This window comes from Schistocerca piceifrons, chromosome 11 (genome assembly GCF_021461385.2).
Source record: "Schistocerca piceifrons isolate TAMUIC-IGC-003096 chromosome 11, iqSchPice1.1, whole genome shotgun sequence".
Classification (NCBI taxonomy): Eukaryota; Metazoa; Arthropoda; class Insecta; order Orthoptera; family Acrididae; genus Schistocerca; species Schistocerca piceifrons.
Window position 1 is genome coordinate 146,344,768 of NC_060148.1, and position 16,557 is coordinate 146,361,324.

Consider the following 16,557-nt stretch of genomic DNA (forward strand, 5'->3'; position numbering starts at 1 on the left):
CAACACAGGGCATAAATCATACAAACATGACTGACATTACACTACTTGGTGAATGATGTTTGTGATGAGTAGCCCAATCTGTTGCATAGCCCAATGTCTAGGTTGTGTTGAAAGGTGGTAGTTTGGTTGTGAGTTGGCAAAGCCAATAAATGTGATTCCATAAAAGCTATCATCCTACTCAGTAGTACGACTTAAAAACCATCAATTTGTCTTATGTGCTGATAATGATATTTGCACACCATCATATACTCTGTCTTGCAAGTGGTTGATAGACGCAAAACTACCAATGTCATATTGATACACATGTCTGCAAAGCTGAAATGCTGTATTTGATAGTTTTCATATTTATAATTGTGTACAAAGAAAATATGGAGTTTACTTGATGCATCACATTAAAGATCTCTCATACATGCATTACTTTTTATTCCATTTGTTGTCCCAGTATATCTACATGTAACATCTGTGATTAAAACTGCTATCAAACTGGAGATCATTGGAAGCATCACGTTTTCATTTTACAATACATCTAGAGCTGTAGTTCTTTACACATGACATGAACTGTCACTGAAACATTGCACACGAATCTCAGCTCACAAAAAATTAAAAACCTAATGTCAACATTCAACCACTACTGTCTTCACATTTATGACAGTGTTTCATGAAACTGGGACAAGACTAAATTTCATTAATTTCATAAAAAGTGCCACTTGTGTTATGTGGCTAAAAACTGTCAATTTCTCATTACTTTTTGTGCTACTGTGTACACAAAACTGTTCTTTCCCTGTTATCTACGATGTACAAAAATTATTGTCTTCCTTTAACTATATACAACGGATGTTCAATACGTAATGCAGCACAATTTTTTCATGGGAAATTATGATTGAAAAAATGAGGGATTTGCTATGGGACATCATAAACATCAGCCAATATAGTTTAATGATGTTCTGATATGTGGCAGTGCTATATGTAGCCTTCAAAAAGGCATTTGTTATTACAGAGGTGGGTTCCAAGCAGAGAGCTGTCACCCGAGTTTCCTTTGGTGGAAAACCAGAGCATGGCAGATATTCATAGGTGCCTGAGGGATGTCTTCAGAGACACAAGAATGAAGAAAAGCACAGTGAGCTGCTGGGCAAGGCATCTGTCATCATTATAAAAAGGGTGCACAACCCTCATAAAATCGAAGAAAAAACTTCACCGTGTTCGTTGCCAGAAAAATGCAAATGAACTTCACTTTCTTCACGACAAGGCAAGGCCTCACAAAAATCTGTGCACCTGAGAGAAGCTCACAAAACTTCATTGGACTGTTCTTCCTCACCCGCACTACAACCTGGATCTTGCACATTACAACATCCATCTGTTTGTCCAAATGAAGGATGTACTCCATTGGAAGCTGCACACAAATGACAGAAAGATCATTGATGTAGCAGCATGTTGTCTCTAATGACAACCAGTAGAGTGCTACCATGTGGGCATACAGGTCCTCCCAGTATGGTGGTGTAAGGTCATTGCACTGAATGGAAATAATGTTTAAAAGTAAGATTTTGTAGGGAAAAAGTGGGGAATAATATGGTGTATTGACATCCTCAATAAAATCAACTTGCTTTCAGAAAAAAGTGTTCCATTACTTAACTAACTTTCATACACAACTGTACATACTTCAGCACAATACATGATAAGTCATCAACTGAACAGGCCCCAATAGACACTAACAATGTAAACATATCGGAAGGCCAATTACTTGAACTGAAAGCTAAAGTTAACTGCATAGTGGCATCAACTGGCAACTCAGGCACAAATATATGATTAAAAATATTTGCAGTATAAAACAGAATGAGGTAAAGCTCTCTAAAAAAGAGAATGAGTAAAAAATTATTTAACTATTGATATGTAAGTAACATGGAAAAGTAGGATACATAATGCCTCTCTGTAGTTGCCATCTGCAGTGTACAGTTATCTGCCAGAACAAAATAACAATTAGATCAAACTACTACTCGCCAAGTGTGAACCAGCAGTAACAGGAACCCCCAAGAAACTAAAAGCAATAACAGGGAGAAGGCATCAAAATAGACAAGAAAATATTTGGAAAAATGCTTTATTATGGAAAGAGCATTTTCATTTAAAAACTGTTCTATGAATTTTTTCAAATTTGTAAAAATCACAAACTCACAAAGCTAATCCAAATGGCATCCTTTAGGAATATAGTGACATAATAAGATGTTGATCTGTGTGTCATACTTTATGTGAAAAATTCTTTTTTTATATGTGAACCAATAGCTGTTTTATAACTATCTGTGTTACAAAGTTCTCTAAAACTGACATCAACATACATGTCTCTCTAACTAATATAGTATATTATCATCTCATTTGTTATTAACTATTCATTCTTGAAGCCCTATTTTATGTCAAAGCTTATTATAATTATTGAAGCCCATTCCCAATTGAGTCTTGGAGAAAGAAAGAGCAATACTTTCAGACACTTTTACTGTAAGACCACACATTTCTTTATTTGTATTTTGCATTTGTCATCTATAGTGCTCCTTGTAGGGGTTCCAAGGGTATGGGATTTTGTTTCATATGGTATTGATCTCTTCATCACTCACTCATTACAGAGAGATAGTGATCAAACTTTTTTGTCATTAATCCATGACATGGAATCCAGTTTTATCATTATAGATTCCTACTTAAAACATTTGTGTAATAGCTCCTGTGCCTGTACTTCTGTCACATTCAAAGCAGCTATCAATAGGTATTACTTTTGTAACCCAATGTAACAGCATAACATCTCAAAAAGTTATTTGTTTTTATGCACAACTGAACATATAATATACAAAAATTTATATTTTAAACCAATTAACTACAACAACTAAGTATTCTAAACACTGATCTAAAATTTTTATTTCGTGTCCTTCAATTTGACATACAGATGGAGCAGATGGGGTAGTGTGGGTCATGCAGCACAGCAGTGCAAGAAGCTATTGGGGCAGTGCGCACTCCATTTATATAGGCACAACTGCTCACCTGGGTGTCTACTTGTTGGCAGCTATAGGTCGGATCAGCCAGTTCTTTAGCTGACGTCATTAACACACACCTGACTTGCACATTGCACCATCCTCAGGGATCTGCGTGCTAGTTGTTTTCCATCATATGGGCTGGTCATGTTTGTACTTTCCTTTGTGCCAGTCTCTATGCTGGTGTTCCAACTCCCTTCTCCTCTGCTGCCCTCAATTGAGAGCCAGTTTCAAAGACTGTACAGAAATGTGGGGCAAGCACCTGCTTCAGTCCATGCTGCACTGTTAAGTAAGGTGTATCATTAACCTAGCTGATATGGCTGCCTTGCTATTGTCCAGCAGTGTGAGGTTCTACAAAATCGTGCAAAATTTGAAACCCTCTACCAAGCTCAAGAAACTTACCTTGGCAAAACACCTCAATGTCTCTCACTCAAGTGTCCCAAATGTGCTATCTCATATACGGACTCACTATATACAAATGTGATAATCTAACATGTGATCTTGAGGTGCAAACTAGGGCATTGGCCTTGTCAGATCCTCCTTTACATGAAGTTGACTTGATTGCTGAATCACATGTACTATGGTAGCAGCAATGGATGTGCTTTCCAACAACTGACAGGGGGAGAAATTAGATTTGCACAGTAAGCCGACCCCTGGTGCCCTGTGCAGCTGACCAGCCAACCTTGCCTTCTGTCAAGTAACTGTGCAATGACACCAATGACAACATGTGGTGATATCACAACACTACCTGCCTTTCCCTGCAGGAATCTCAGTGGGTACAAGTATGTCAAAAAGTTGTGATCCCCATTCATGATGTTGGTCGGACATCCAGCGCTGTTCTTCCTCCGCATCCGTTTCTGCTCAAAGAGAAAGTTGGCAGTCCTAACATGAGTGTCATTTGGTGCATATTAGACAGGCTTGCTTATTCACAGGCTCCACATGTAAGGTATGCTGAAAAGGAGGCCATTCGGCATCCGTTTATGACAGTCGTCATGCTGCAGGATGGTTTTCAAGAGTCCCAGAGTTTCCACAGGACTTTGAGGCTGTTTACAATGCCCTACAAGCATTGACTGAGTGTATTCCGTTGACACTGGTGGTGGATGGGCAACTGATTGAGATTTAGGCAGATACATGGGCAACAGTCAGCCTAATTAACTTACAGGGGAAAATAGCGCAGTCAGCTGTCTGATGCAGTGAAAGCTTAGCAGGGTGAAAATGAGGGGATGCCTATTTAGCCTTAGGTGCCAACACTCTATAGTTTCTGAAAAAATGCAATGAAAGTTTCATTGTAACAGTATCAGTTCTCTTGTGTAATGTATATCTAGGTGAGTTGGAAACAAACTGCCCTGAATACAGTTATGAATTTTAGCACCATGTGTTCAAATCCAGTCTCCTGTATTTTTTCCGCTCTCTCTTTTGTTTTCATGGAAATATGTGAGTTCAATATCTTTTCTACCATCATGATGTAATTATAGACAAAAGAAGAAAGCATTTCAAATACTTGTTGTATTGTTTATCATCAGATGTAGTATTAAAGAGAGATTTATCATCACAACTGACATGGATTAACGCTTTCCAAAAAACTGTTACCAACAGTATTTGCTCCTCTTATTGTCAGAGGCAAATACGGTCCTCAAATCCACCAAGGCTTAAACCAATTAGTGGTAGACAACATAATGTGTACGCAACAGCCATAAAATCAGGACAGCTCACTAAAGAAACATATCATCAGTATTTGGAAAAAGTTTTGCGACCGTATGTAAAAATCGAGCCATTTCTCTACATTACTGAATCATACAGTGAGCAAAGTGGTCAATTATATGATTGGCTCTTTGTCGGTGAAATCAGAATACTAACATTTTCATTAAAATGTCTATCGGCCATAGTGTATGTCATTATGTTAACCCTGTAGCATATCCTTTTACTGACGGGTGAAGAACAGCATTTGACAATTACATAAGTAATCTCTTCTCATTACACAGAGAAGGGAAATCCCAAGTAGAACTGAAGCTATTACAATACACGGCTTCATCCATATCAACTGCAGGCTCCAGCTTTCAAGAAAATGCTTTCACACACATAGTTTTCTGCAAAATTCTTGCCTGTAACCTCCCCCTCCCTAATCGGCCTACTGGATTGTGACGTAATTGATCATGACCACACATGCCTAATGAAATTTTACAGTGAGTAAGGCTATCATTATCAGCAGAAAATAAAGCCGGTTAGTTGGAGGAAAGTGTACAACAGACATTTCTGAAGGAAGAATCTATTCTGCACTTAAGGAAAGAAACTGATGATAACTAGAGCATAGGTGGAGTACACTGCAATCGCTCACAAACAGCACGGAGGAAAAGGGTACAACATAATATTTACTACAAAAATCACTGATAACACAAAGTAAACACCGATTTACTAAAAAGGGGATAATTAAATGGTCACCAGCTCACTACGGTAATGCATCTCCAGCATCTTGAGAAAAGTAATGGCAAAGAGATTTAAGCAATAATCACTGGTGTGGCAACAAGATTGTCATGCTTTTCCACTGCACAATTCATGAGAAAATACATGAATCAGAAAGCACTGAATTTGCAGTTACTTATTCTGGAATACTAAATTTTGAAAGTAAAGTTAAATGAAATTACTGGTTAAATAGATGACTGGCTTAATTTAAACTTTTCACATAAAAAAAAATACTTTCAGAAACCTCAGTATAACATAATGCAAAATTTAGAAAAAGCAAACAATTTACTTTTGAATAGTGAAAGATTGAACCAACTTTACTTTATGCAAATGAGCAATTGGTTTTACTTTTAAAATAAAAACAATAAAATACATGCCAAGACAGATGAAGTCGCTCGCTAAGCTAAATACAGAATAAAAGAAATTGTGAAATCTTAATTTGTGCTGCATCTTTAGTTATTAGTTTTTCCAGTGAAATTTTAGTTTAAGTAGCCTCAGTCATGTAAGACAAAAATGAACAGTTACTGAGGCAGAAAATTTAGACCAAAATTGGTCATTAGAAAAAACAAAAAACTGATAGTAAATATTTAATCAATTTTCATATTCTTATGACACATTGTGATTGCATGGAAAGGAAACCAACCCTGCTTGGTAATAATGTCTCAGGACAATGACAACACAGGTGCCCTACAGGCTTGAGCTATTGCATGTTATTATTCAAGTTATTCACACTTTGTGAAAGAAATGTTGCTGGGCAATGTCAATGTAAGTTTATAATTTTTCACTTAACAGTCTTACAATGTTGTAGCTGTGCGGACGCCTAAGAAAGTAGCCAACAATAATGCTAAGCTGCCGTTGTTGTTGTTGTTGTTGTTGTTGTTGTTGTTGCTGCTGCTGCTGCTGCTGCTCGATGAGAACCCCAAGTCATCTCCAGAGCCACGAATAATTATAGGACAGGCAACAGTTTGAATTGCAGCTTCTTCGCATGTCGACTCCCCTACTGTCCTCTCAAAAGGGTTTACAAATCAGGCGTGTCTACATTGGCATGAACATAGCTGCATACCGCAGCAGTGGGATCGCCCAACAAACACTTCTGCATTCTTTCATGACTCTTTCACAACTCAAGCTGCTCTGCTGCCTCACTGCTCACAACGTGACATTCTTCATATGCAAAGAAACAACGGCACAACTACTACCATTTCATAATTGCTATCGACACATTTCAATAATGTTCACTTGGCTATTACCCAGCAATTTCTTTATAATTACAATCAATTATATACAGTCAAAAATAAATACGTTAGTACATCAATTACATATTAAATATAGTTTCTGGAATACAGCTTACAGCTCCAAAATCAAAAGTACAGTGCAAGTTATCAACAGATATTAAACGGCGAAAATTTTGGATTTTGGTGTTACAAGATCATGAGTTATTTACCTACATTAATAGGGGTTTTTCCTAATTACACTACTGGACATTAAAATTGCTACACCAAGAAGAAATGCAGATGATAAACGGGTATTCATTGGACAAATATATTATACTAGAACTGACATGTGATTACATTTTCACGCAATTTGGGTGCATAGATACTGAGAAATCAGTACCCAGAACAACCACCTCTGACCATAATAACGGTCCTGATACGGCTGGGCATTGAGTCAAACAGAGCTTGGATGGCGTGTACAGGTACAGCTGCCCATGCAGCTTCAACACAATACCGCAGTTCTTTCTTGAAATTCTTTGAGACTATTTTTGACAGTCAGATGAATCTGCCTTACTCTTTTATTTTTGGTCACTTTCAGTTTTATCTTCATTATCATATACAACATGAATTGGTCACTGCCACAGCCTGCTCCAGGATAGGTCCTGCAATCTAGGACCGAAGTACGCCAGCATTGTCTCACCAAAATGAAATAAATCTGATTTCTAACCCTATTCCCTGGAGAAATCCATGTGCATTGATGCTGTGGGTGATGTTGAAAGAGGATATGCCAAACAGATAAGTTGTTATTCACGCAAAATTCCAGTAGCCACTACCCATGTTCATTTTTCACTTCCAGGCCATGAAGTCCAACCACAGAGCTCACGTGTCCATCATCTACAGTCTCACCTATCTTTGCATTAAAGTCACCTTGGATGACTAATATTTCCTTTTTGTGTATCTTTCTGATAGTAATAGATGAATTCTATGAGTTGCTAGAAAATACTATGTCTGATGAAGCTACCGTGGGAGCATAAACCTGAATGATTTTGATATTGCATGGAACAGTTTTCATTTTAATGGAGATAATTCTGTTGCAAATGGGCTCACAGCATGAAAGCATTACAGAGGTTCTTAGGAATCACTAGAGCAATGCCATTTTTATTCATATCCGCACCTCCGGAAAAATATACTGTAATCTTTGCTTGAGTCATGAAGTGGTCACACCCTCTCCAGTGTCTCGCTGAGTCCAAGTACATCTAGCACATTAAGATCCATTTCTCTCTCCACGATAGCAAGCATTCCTGTCTGTAAGAGACCTCGCACATTCCAGGTCGCTATCGTTTTAACACTTTGCAAGGATGGTTCAGATTTATCTTTGCATTCCAAGGCTCCTCTCAACCCTGCCCCCCCCCCCCCCCCCCTCAGAGATTTGACTGGAGGACTTACTCCGGAATCTAATTTAAGATTGAGTAAATCCATGAGGTTGTCTTGGGAAAATAGCAGTGGTGGTTTCCCATTGCCTTCCATGGTTTAAATGAGACCACCCCTAACATTGAGTCAGACGCCTTTTGTATCCATTCCTCTGGAGTACAGACACTATAGGTTTGCCTCTTTCGCCATCGACACCATTCTGAAGCCATCCGTCACAGATGCCATTGAGGTCTTCACCATTACCCTGGGAAGAGGCCCTATACAGGGTACCAGAAGAACCCTGGTTCTTTTTATGAGGTTGATACTCCTCCTGCTCCTCCTCCCTGGGAATGAGAGATTAACAGAAAGAGCAATATTTACAAATAATATAATGCTGCATCACTGGATCGATATGTTATCTGAAAGCTTCTATTTGTGTTCTGAGGAATTATGAGCTTAAAATGGTCATATGGGGTGAAGAAAAGTAAATTTGACTAATGTGAATATTCTTGCTGTCAGTTCCCTTTTTGGAACATTTCATGAGGATTTAATTTTCTGTTTGAATGAGTAGTACTCAGAGTTGAGTAGAGAAGTAAGGCAAGGATTTGGTACAACTTCCAGCCCCTTAATTTTGATTTGAATAGTAATTAAGTTATGTAATGGTGACACTATTTTTTTTTCATTGTGTGATGATTAGTAACTTTGTGCTAGTGCGCATCTTGAATTTTTGCTATTTTTGCAAATGGAAAAGAGAGCAAATCTTTCAAGTTTAACCAGTTTCAGACAGTTATGACTTAAGAGTAATGTTTTGTATTGTAATGTGCACTTGATTTTAAAATTTTTCTCGTCCATACCTTTCGTACTATAGTCAGATTTGTCACTAATTATTGTAATGTTATGAGAACTATGTATTTAATTTATGATATAAGGACTATCATTTGCCATTAGTGTTAAACAACTTTTTTAGACTTAAGTTAGAAGTAAAAGTAAGTGTACTAAAGTAGGGTATTTTGTCTTATTTTTTCATGCACTGTGGTAGAGGAGAACCACCTCCAAGGGAACTGACAGCAGTGCATTTCCTGGCTAACTGCCACTTGGACCTGTTGAAGGCGTGGACAGCTTGGAGAGAAAGTGTTTCAAAGTTCATTGAAAAAGTGAAACTGCCTGTGAAGAAAAACTGAGCACTGAGCAAGTGAACTGCAATGTGCAGTGTAATCTATTTTTTTTTTTCAACCCATGAGGATTTAATTTGTTTAGCAAGGCAGTGCTTGTACCAAGTGGTATGTGTTTTAAAATGTAAGTCTTTGCTTACCCAAAAAGGACATCTCTTATGATGAAGATGCATAAATTTTGTTAAAAGTATAACTTGTAGATATTTTGTGATCTTTATGTAATTACTTTGTATGGGGATTTTCGTATGGCTAGTTCACATACATATAAATTTGAAAAAAACATATGGACTGTACTCTTTGATAGAATTTCTTACGAAATATTTTTGTGTGTGTAGATTTTAAATCCAAGTTCTGGCATCACTTGTTGTTAGTGAACTGCCCATTTAGCTATTAGCAATATCTATCTGGTCAATCCAATGAGGGGGTGACATGGCGAAGCAAGTTGGGATAATTTTAATTCCACTCTTGCTTTGCCATCTTAAATTCATTTTTTTTTTTTTTTTTTTTTTTTTGGTTTTATCTAATTACCATTAACATACATTAATATTTTCTGCATTTTCATAAAAGAGAAAGATTGCTCCCTTAGTTTTAAGGGGACCACAGCATGGTTCAGGTCGAAAAAAATTGATTTTCGGTTTTCATCATATTTCGATAGATTAAGGCTTTATTTAAGTACTCTGAAAAAGAATTAGCTGAAAAAAAATTTTTTTTGAGCATTTAAAGAACATTTTCCTACCACCTGTATTTATGTGTCACGCCCACTTTCCTGCATGTATATATATCCCTTACACTGCATGTTGTTTTTTTTTTTTTTTATTTTTTTTTCCTCCCGAGTGTGTTGGCTATCCTTGGAATGCAACGGTTGGTACTCTTTTGTTTCTGCTGTTTGTAAACAACACGCTTTCAAACACGTGGTCAGTTTTGTTCAAGTGTGATTGTGAGTAGTTGTTATACTTACATTTGCAGTGCTTGTTTACATGTGTTTTGTTGTGTTTCTTGAACATGACGAAATGTAAAGGCATTTTCAAGAAACAACAATTTAGAGGAACCAAGTTTAGAAAGTTTTCTGTACAAGAGGTTATGTTGCCTGGTAACGATGTTTCTAATTGTAATTATTCAACGAGTGCATCATCAAAGAAGCTCTCACCATTTCAACGAATTTACTGTTAAGTGACAAGGGGTGAAGAAACATCATTATAAATTTGAGATTATCATCAGATGTAATTTCTAAATTTGTACAATATAGACAGTGTGGTGAATTACGTGTGAAACTTTGTGAGAGTGCCAGTGGGAGAAAAGACGTAGCAATTGCTTTGGATTTAATTTGCACAAAATGCTCAGCTGTGATTTCATTTATGAGTTCTTCAAAACCAGATGCAAGTGGCCCTTATGCAATCAAAACTAGATTAGTTTATGCCTTACGACCCATTGGCAAGGGAATGGTTGCAGGGAGAACATTTTGTTCAGTGATGAACTTACATCAACCACCAAATAAATTTGAAAAAATGACTGCAATATTAGAGAAAGCTGTATGTGAGGTCAGTGAGGAAAGCATGAAACTGGTTGCTAGGGAAGCAGCGGAAGAAAATTATGGATGTTTAGATATTGCAGTTGCATTTAATGGAAGTTTGCAGAAAAGAGGACATACTTCTCTGAATGGAGTAGTGATTGCCACGAGTGTAGACACCAGTAAATTGTTAGATAAATATTGCAAATAATGTATAGTAGTCAATGAACATAAAGAACACAGCTCTGTGGCTAATGTTAGAGGAACAAGTGGTGGTATGGAAGTTCATGGAGTACAACAAATATTTCATCGCTCCATAGAAACAAGAGGCATATGGTACACCAAATAATTGGGAGATGGTGACAGTAAGGCATACAAAAATGTGGTGAACTCTAATCCATATGGAGATGCCATTATTAGCAAAACAGAATGTGTAGGCCATGTTCAAAATGCTTGGGAACAAGGCTGAGAAAACTAACTGTTGATATGAGAGGAAAAAAATTAGAAGATGGAAAATTGTTGACCGGACGGGGTCGGTTAACTAAAACTGAAATAGAAAACTTGCCGGTATACTACAGGCACGCAATTACGAGAAATAAAGAAAATCTGGAAGCAATGAAGAGAGATGTTTGGGCCATATTCTTCCATAAGTTCTCTACTGATAATAAGCTATGTAATGGATTGTGTCCATCAGGAGAAAATTCATGGTGCAAATACAATAGGGTTCAGGCAACTGGAGAAACTTATTCTCACCAGCATTCTCTTCCTGCTGCTGTTGTTACAGCAATTAAACCTATTTTTTGAGACTTGGCTCATCCTGACCTTCTAAGGAAATGTCTGCATGGACAAACACAGAACCCAAATGGATGTTCCAACAGCATAATTTGGAACTGCCTTCCTAAAACTGTATTTGTAGGCACACCTACAATGAAACTAGGAAGTTCATGATGCTGTTATTACATTCAATTGTGGTAATATTGGAAAGTGTTGGGTACTGAAAAAGCTGGGAATTAATCATGGTGAAAATATAACTGAGCTGCAACATTGCGATAAAATGAGGATAGCCGATGCAGACAGGTCTGCATCTAATATGGCCAAGACTGCAAGACAAACATCCAGGAAGGTGAAAAAAGAAGCTGGAAGACCTGCTAGAGGCAGAGCAGGACAGTTTTAATTAACTGTAAGTAACAAATATCGAACAAATTTTCTTTAAAGTCAATTTCCTGCAAACTGAAATTTTCAGTACATATGCCCCATTATATCGGAAACTATCATAGATAAATGAATGAAATTTTCAGAGACTCTGCATAACTTAAAAAGCCACCTCTTATTCTACATTCATTAATATTCCCCCATTAGGAAGTTCACAAAAAATATTTTCTGCAGAAAAAACTTAATTTTTTTGTTAATAAATTTAAAAAAGTATTTCTTAAAAACTATAAAATGGATAAAGTAGATTTTAGTACAGTTGACTATTAGCATCATGCAACATACAGTGAAAGTATTAAGGTCCTGCATCAAATAGTTTTTTTCAGAAATGGGTCAAATACTTGCCTAAATTAACATGGGTTAGATAGGCAGGGTATGGTTCCCTTAAAGAATATAAACCAGATCTAATTTCGTGCTTAGTTTTATGTATGTAATTGATTTTCTAATTTATTTTGACTATTACTAGTTAGCATCTTTTATTATAAGGCACAATCAGTAATTGTTTCATAACTCAAATTCTATTGTTGGCATATAAACAAATATAAATCCTGTAATAATTGTAAATATTTAGAAGACGGAATGCTAGTATTCTTAAAGTATCTATTTGGCTCTGGTCGGAAACATGTTAGCAAAGCCAGCCCTTAATTAATTCCAAAGTAATTAACAGTTTTGTCAAAAGCATTGTTTGCATAACTATATTTGTTAATTTCATGATTTACACAAATAATTTGGCCTAACTCTTTTAGTAGAAGAAACTGTTAAAAAGAACCAATTTTTCAATGCATTCAGTTAATCGAATGAGTTAAGTTTTAATTGTATTTTCTCAAAATTTAGCTTTAAACAATGTGTCATTTCAGAATCTATTATTGCGATGATATACAAGGTCCTGATTTTTGCTCATGAGACAGTCAGTCCACGGCCGAGTTTCAGACGAGTAACCTGTGTTGGTTAGAACAACAATGCTTCAAATTAACTGTGAAATAAGTGTTAAACAATTAGGCCATGTGTAAAGACAATGACAGTGATTGTTTCCATAGGTACCCATTTATTCTTCGAGAACTGAACTTTGTGGTTCGGTTTTACTGCTTGTAGATGTTCAACAAGGAACTATTGTAGCAGTATGTTAAGTTTCACCAGCAAACTGTTAATGAAGCTTATAGAAAGTTTAAATGACAGTGCACTGGTCATACATATATAACTGTGTATTATTGGGGGGGGGGAGGGGGGGTTAAGAACAGTGAAATCAAAGTACTGCAAAACACAACTGTGCAAGTCTCGGCTACATAATTTACAGTAGTTAGTGTCAGAATCCACAGCCCATTTTTTAGCCAGTGTAGTGACGCATTACATCGACACCAAGGACAATCAACAAATGAAGAAATAAAAGCAGAAGGAACTGCCACAACATAATAAAGCTACACACTGTAATAAGTATGAATTTAAGACATTCATTTCATTTCATACATTCCAAACGAAGCAGATTATTATAAGAATGGTCATGGAAAACATTGACAGACTTGTCAGGAGTGTTACTCAAATAGCATCTATAACAGCTTACACAAAGTACAGAAAGATAACCACAGTCACTGAACTTGTGCAGAAATAATATGCTATCATAGTTTAAAATGCCACACCATCTATGATAATTTAAGTGTAAGCGCCCATTACATTTCACGACTGTCTTATCATACCTGAAGCATAGAATACTGACATGAAAACTTACATTACGCTCGGGTGGACTCGCATTCAGTTCCATTCCTCCATCTTCCTTTCCATCGAAACAAGTCTCTACGATTTTCAATGGATCTTGAAGTAACTGAAAAAAGAAAAATATTACTCATTTAAAGCTCTCTCTCTCTCTCTCTCTCTCTCTCTCTCTCTCTCTCTCTCTCTCTCTCTCTCTCTCTCTCTCTCTCTCTCACACACACACACACACACACACACACACACACACACACACACACACACACACACACACCTGTAACTACTACATCACTACGACATGTGGGGATGACAAGAGGGTGAATGTTTATGATTTCAAACACACCTCACATAAAGAATAACAGGGCTCAAAAAAGGATCTTAAAAATAGAATGAATTTTCACTCTGCAGCAGTGTGTGCACTGATTTCAAATTTACTGAGAGCTTAAAATTGTGAGCCAGACAAGTACTTAGAATATTTCGCTTTCAAGGGCTCGCACTCTACTTAAACTACTTGATGCCTTACAAATGCACCATTTTTAGAAATTTTTTAGTTTGTTAAGTTCATTTGTAATTTTTTATTCAGATTGCTCTCCAGACTGTTCTGAGTATGCTTTTGATCATTTTGCTATGCTTTGGACTTTGCTTCGGGCTATCTGTTCACTTCATGAATTCCATCTTCTTAAATTACCAGAACCTCTTATTGCTCCACCGATCTCTGTGTCACTGCCATTCCAAGTGACCATAAATAGTGTTCAACCTATGCATAGTAGGACAGAAAAGTGGCAATGAGAACTATTTCACTGTGCATCTATTCAGTGAAGTATAGATCTTGAGTTTCTACAGTTGTGGAGTGGTAGTAGTGGCTACAACAGCAATGGCAAGAAAAGCACTAAGAATTTCACAAGCAGCAATTGGTCAGTAAGAACAGCTAGAGGAATTCCAATTGCAACAGCAGAAATTCCTGTTACAAGAGCTGCAAAACTAAGTGTGTACAGTTGCAGCTTCATAACCTTCCACTCCATCATTTGTCTGCTTCAATGAGGGAAACAAGAGTTAGGAGTTTTATGTCTGTCTTTCATTCATTGTAAGTTATGTCTAAGGTCCAAGAAAACCAGAGTGGATGCTTACTGTCTTCTACTAATAAACTGCAAAAAGTGTTGCAAAAAACCATCCAATTTCAGTCTCCAGTAATAGAGCCTTTCAGATGTTTGTGGTTTGCTGGCTGTTACTTTCATCATCGTACCCACTTAGTTGTAACCAGAATGCGATGCGATGGGTGTAACACAAATTAAGGAGTGGTTCAACCAATTCAAAAATGGCCGCACATCAGTGGAGAGTGACCAGCATTCTGGCAGGCCCTAAACTACTTGGAGTGCAGCTGTTGTTGAGAGAGTACAACATTTGGTGATGGCAGGCCATTGTTTGACCATGTGGGAGATTGTCCAACAGGTTGGAGTGAGTAAAGATTCAGCACATGCAATTTTGCGTGATGATTTGAACATGCACCGAGTGGCTGCGAAATTCGTGCCCAAGTTGTTGTCACCAGAACAAAAATACCTTCATTTTGACGTTGCACAGGACCTTCTGGATACCACCAACACTGATCCTGGGTTTCTGAACACCATGATAACTGGAGGTGAGTCATAGGTGTACAGGTCCGACCCAGAAACCAAAAGTCAGTTGTCACAATGGAAGCATCCCGAGTCTCCAAGGCTGAAGAAAGTGCGGCAGGTGTGAAGCAAAATCAAGGTGATGCTAACTGTCTTCTTTGCTGTCCGTGAAATTATGTATCACAAATACACAGTGGAAGGACAAACAGTGCCGAAGGAGTACTATCAAGATGGTTTCCAGCAACTCCATGATGTAGTAGCTCCACACAAAAGACCAGACATGTGGACAGTGAAAAACTGGCAACTGCATCACGATAATGCCCCCACACATTCATCCCACTTGATCCAAAATTTCTTGGCCAAGCATGGAATCACAGCCATTCACCAGCCTCCCTACTCTCTAGACACGGCTCCATGTCACTTCTGGTTGTTTCCAAAATTGAAGATGCCACTGAAAGGATCCTGTTTTGAAAGTAGAGATGAGATAATGCGGAACACGATGATGAAGCTTAACACCATTCCAAAAGACAACTTCCAGAGGGTGTTTCCAGCAGTGGAAGTATCGGTGGGCTAAGTGTGTGCAAGCACAAGGGGCCTACTTTGAAGAGGATTAGGGTCCCAACCTCATCAGGTATTCGAAATATTTTTTTCTGGCCAAAGGTCAGATACTTTTTAGACAGGTCTCGTACATTGGAGAGCCAATAGCTCTAACAAAGTGTCCATGGTCGCCATCTTTGTGTATTTTTGGTAGACCATATAGCCTGTGTTTGACTGTGATCTGACCTCATAATGGTATCAACTGACCTTTTTGCCAGAGGAGAGTACAGCTGTGGGGAGCTGATGAATCAGTACATATCCATGTTATAGAAATGGCAGTGTTTGTATCCAACTGGAAACCTGCATTTACTCTATTAATTTCTAGCTGCAACATGAGCTTCTGCATCCCATGTGCTGACACTAGTGGCCCCAAGTGAAATAATGAGCAATTCACTGATGGCTGTTGCCATCTGCTAGCTGAGGCAGACACTTGCTAGATACCCCAGTTTGCAGCAGGCAAAACAGGTGATGCCATGAACAGGGCAGTGACACCATTGATGCTGTGGGCTGCAACCTGCATAAGATTTGATTGCATGAATTTCCTGGGACCCACTAATAGTGACGGGGAGCAACTGTTGCATCCATATTTATTTGCTCTGGGACATGCCATTGGTGAACAAAGGACTTCTGCTTTTGCACATAGACTTACGATAAGGGCGGTGGTCCACC

General features: G+C 37.8%; 1 protein-coding gene across 1 annotated transcript in view; it reads right to left on the minus strand.

Moving 5' to 3' along the window:
* Positions 1-16,557, minus strand: part of LOC124720478 (zinc finger protein 596-like) — a 109,830-nt gene that overhangs the window by 78,109 nt on the left and 15,164 nt on the right. Inside the window, exon 4 of the mRNA XM_047245838.1 lies at positions 13,701-13,793. Within this exon, the coding sequence (XP_047101794.1) occupies positions 13,701-13,793 (93 nt within the window). The remainder of the gene's footprint in view (positions 1-13,700; positions 13,794-16,557) is intronic.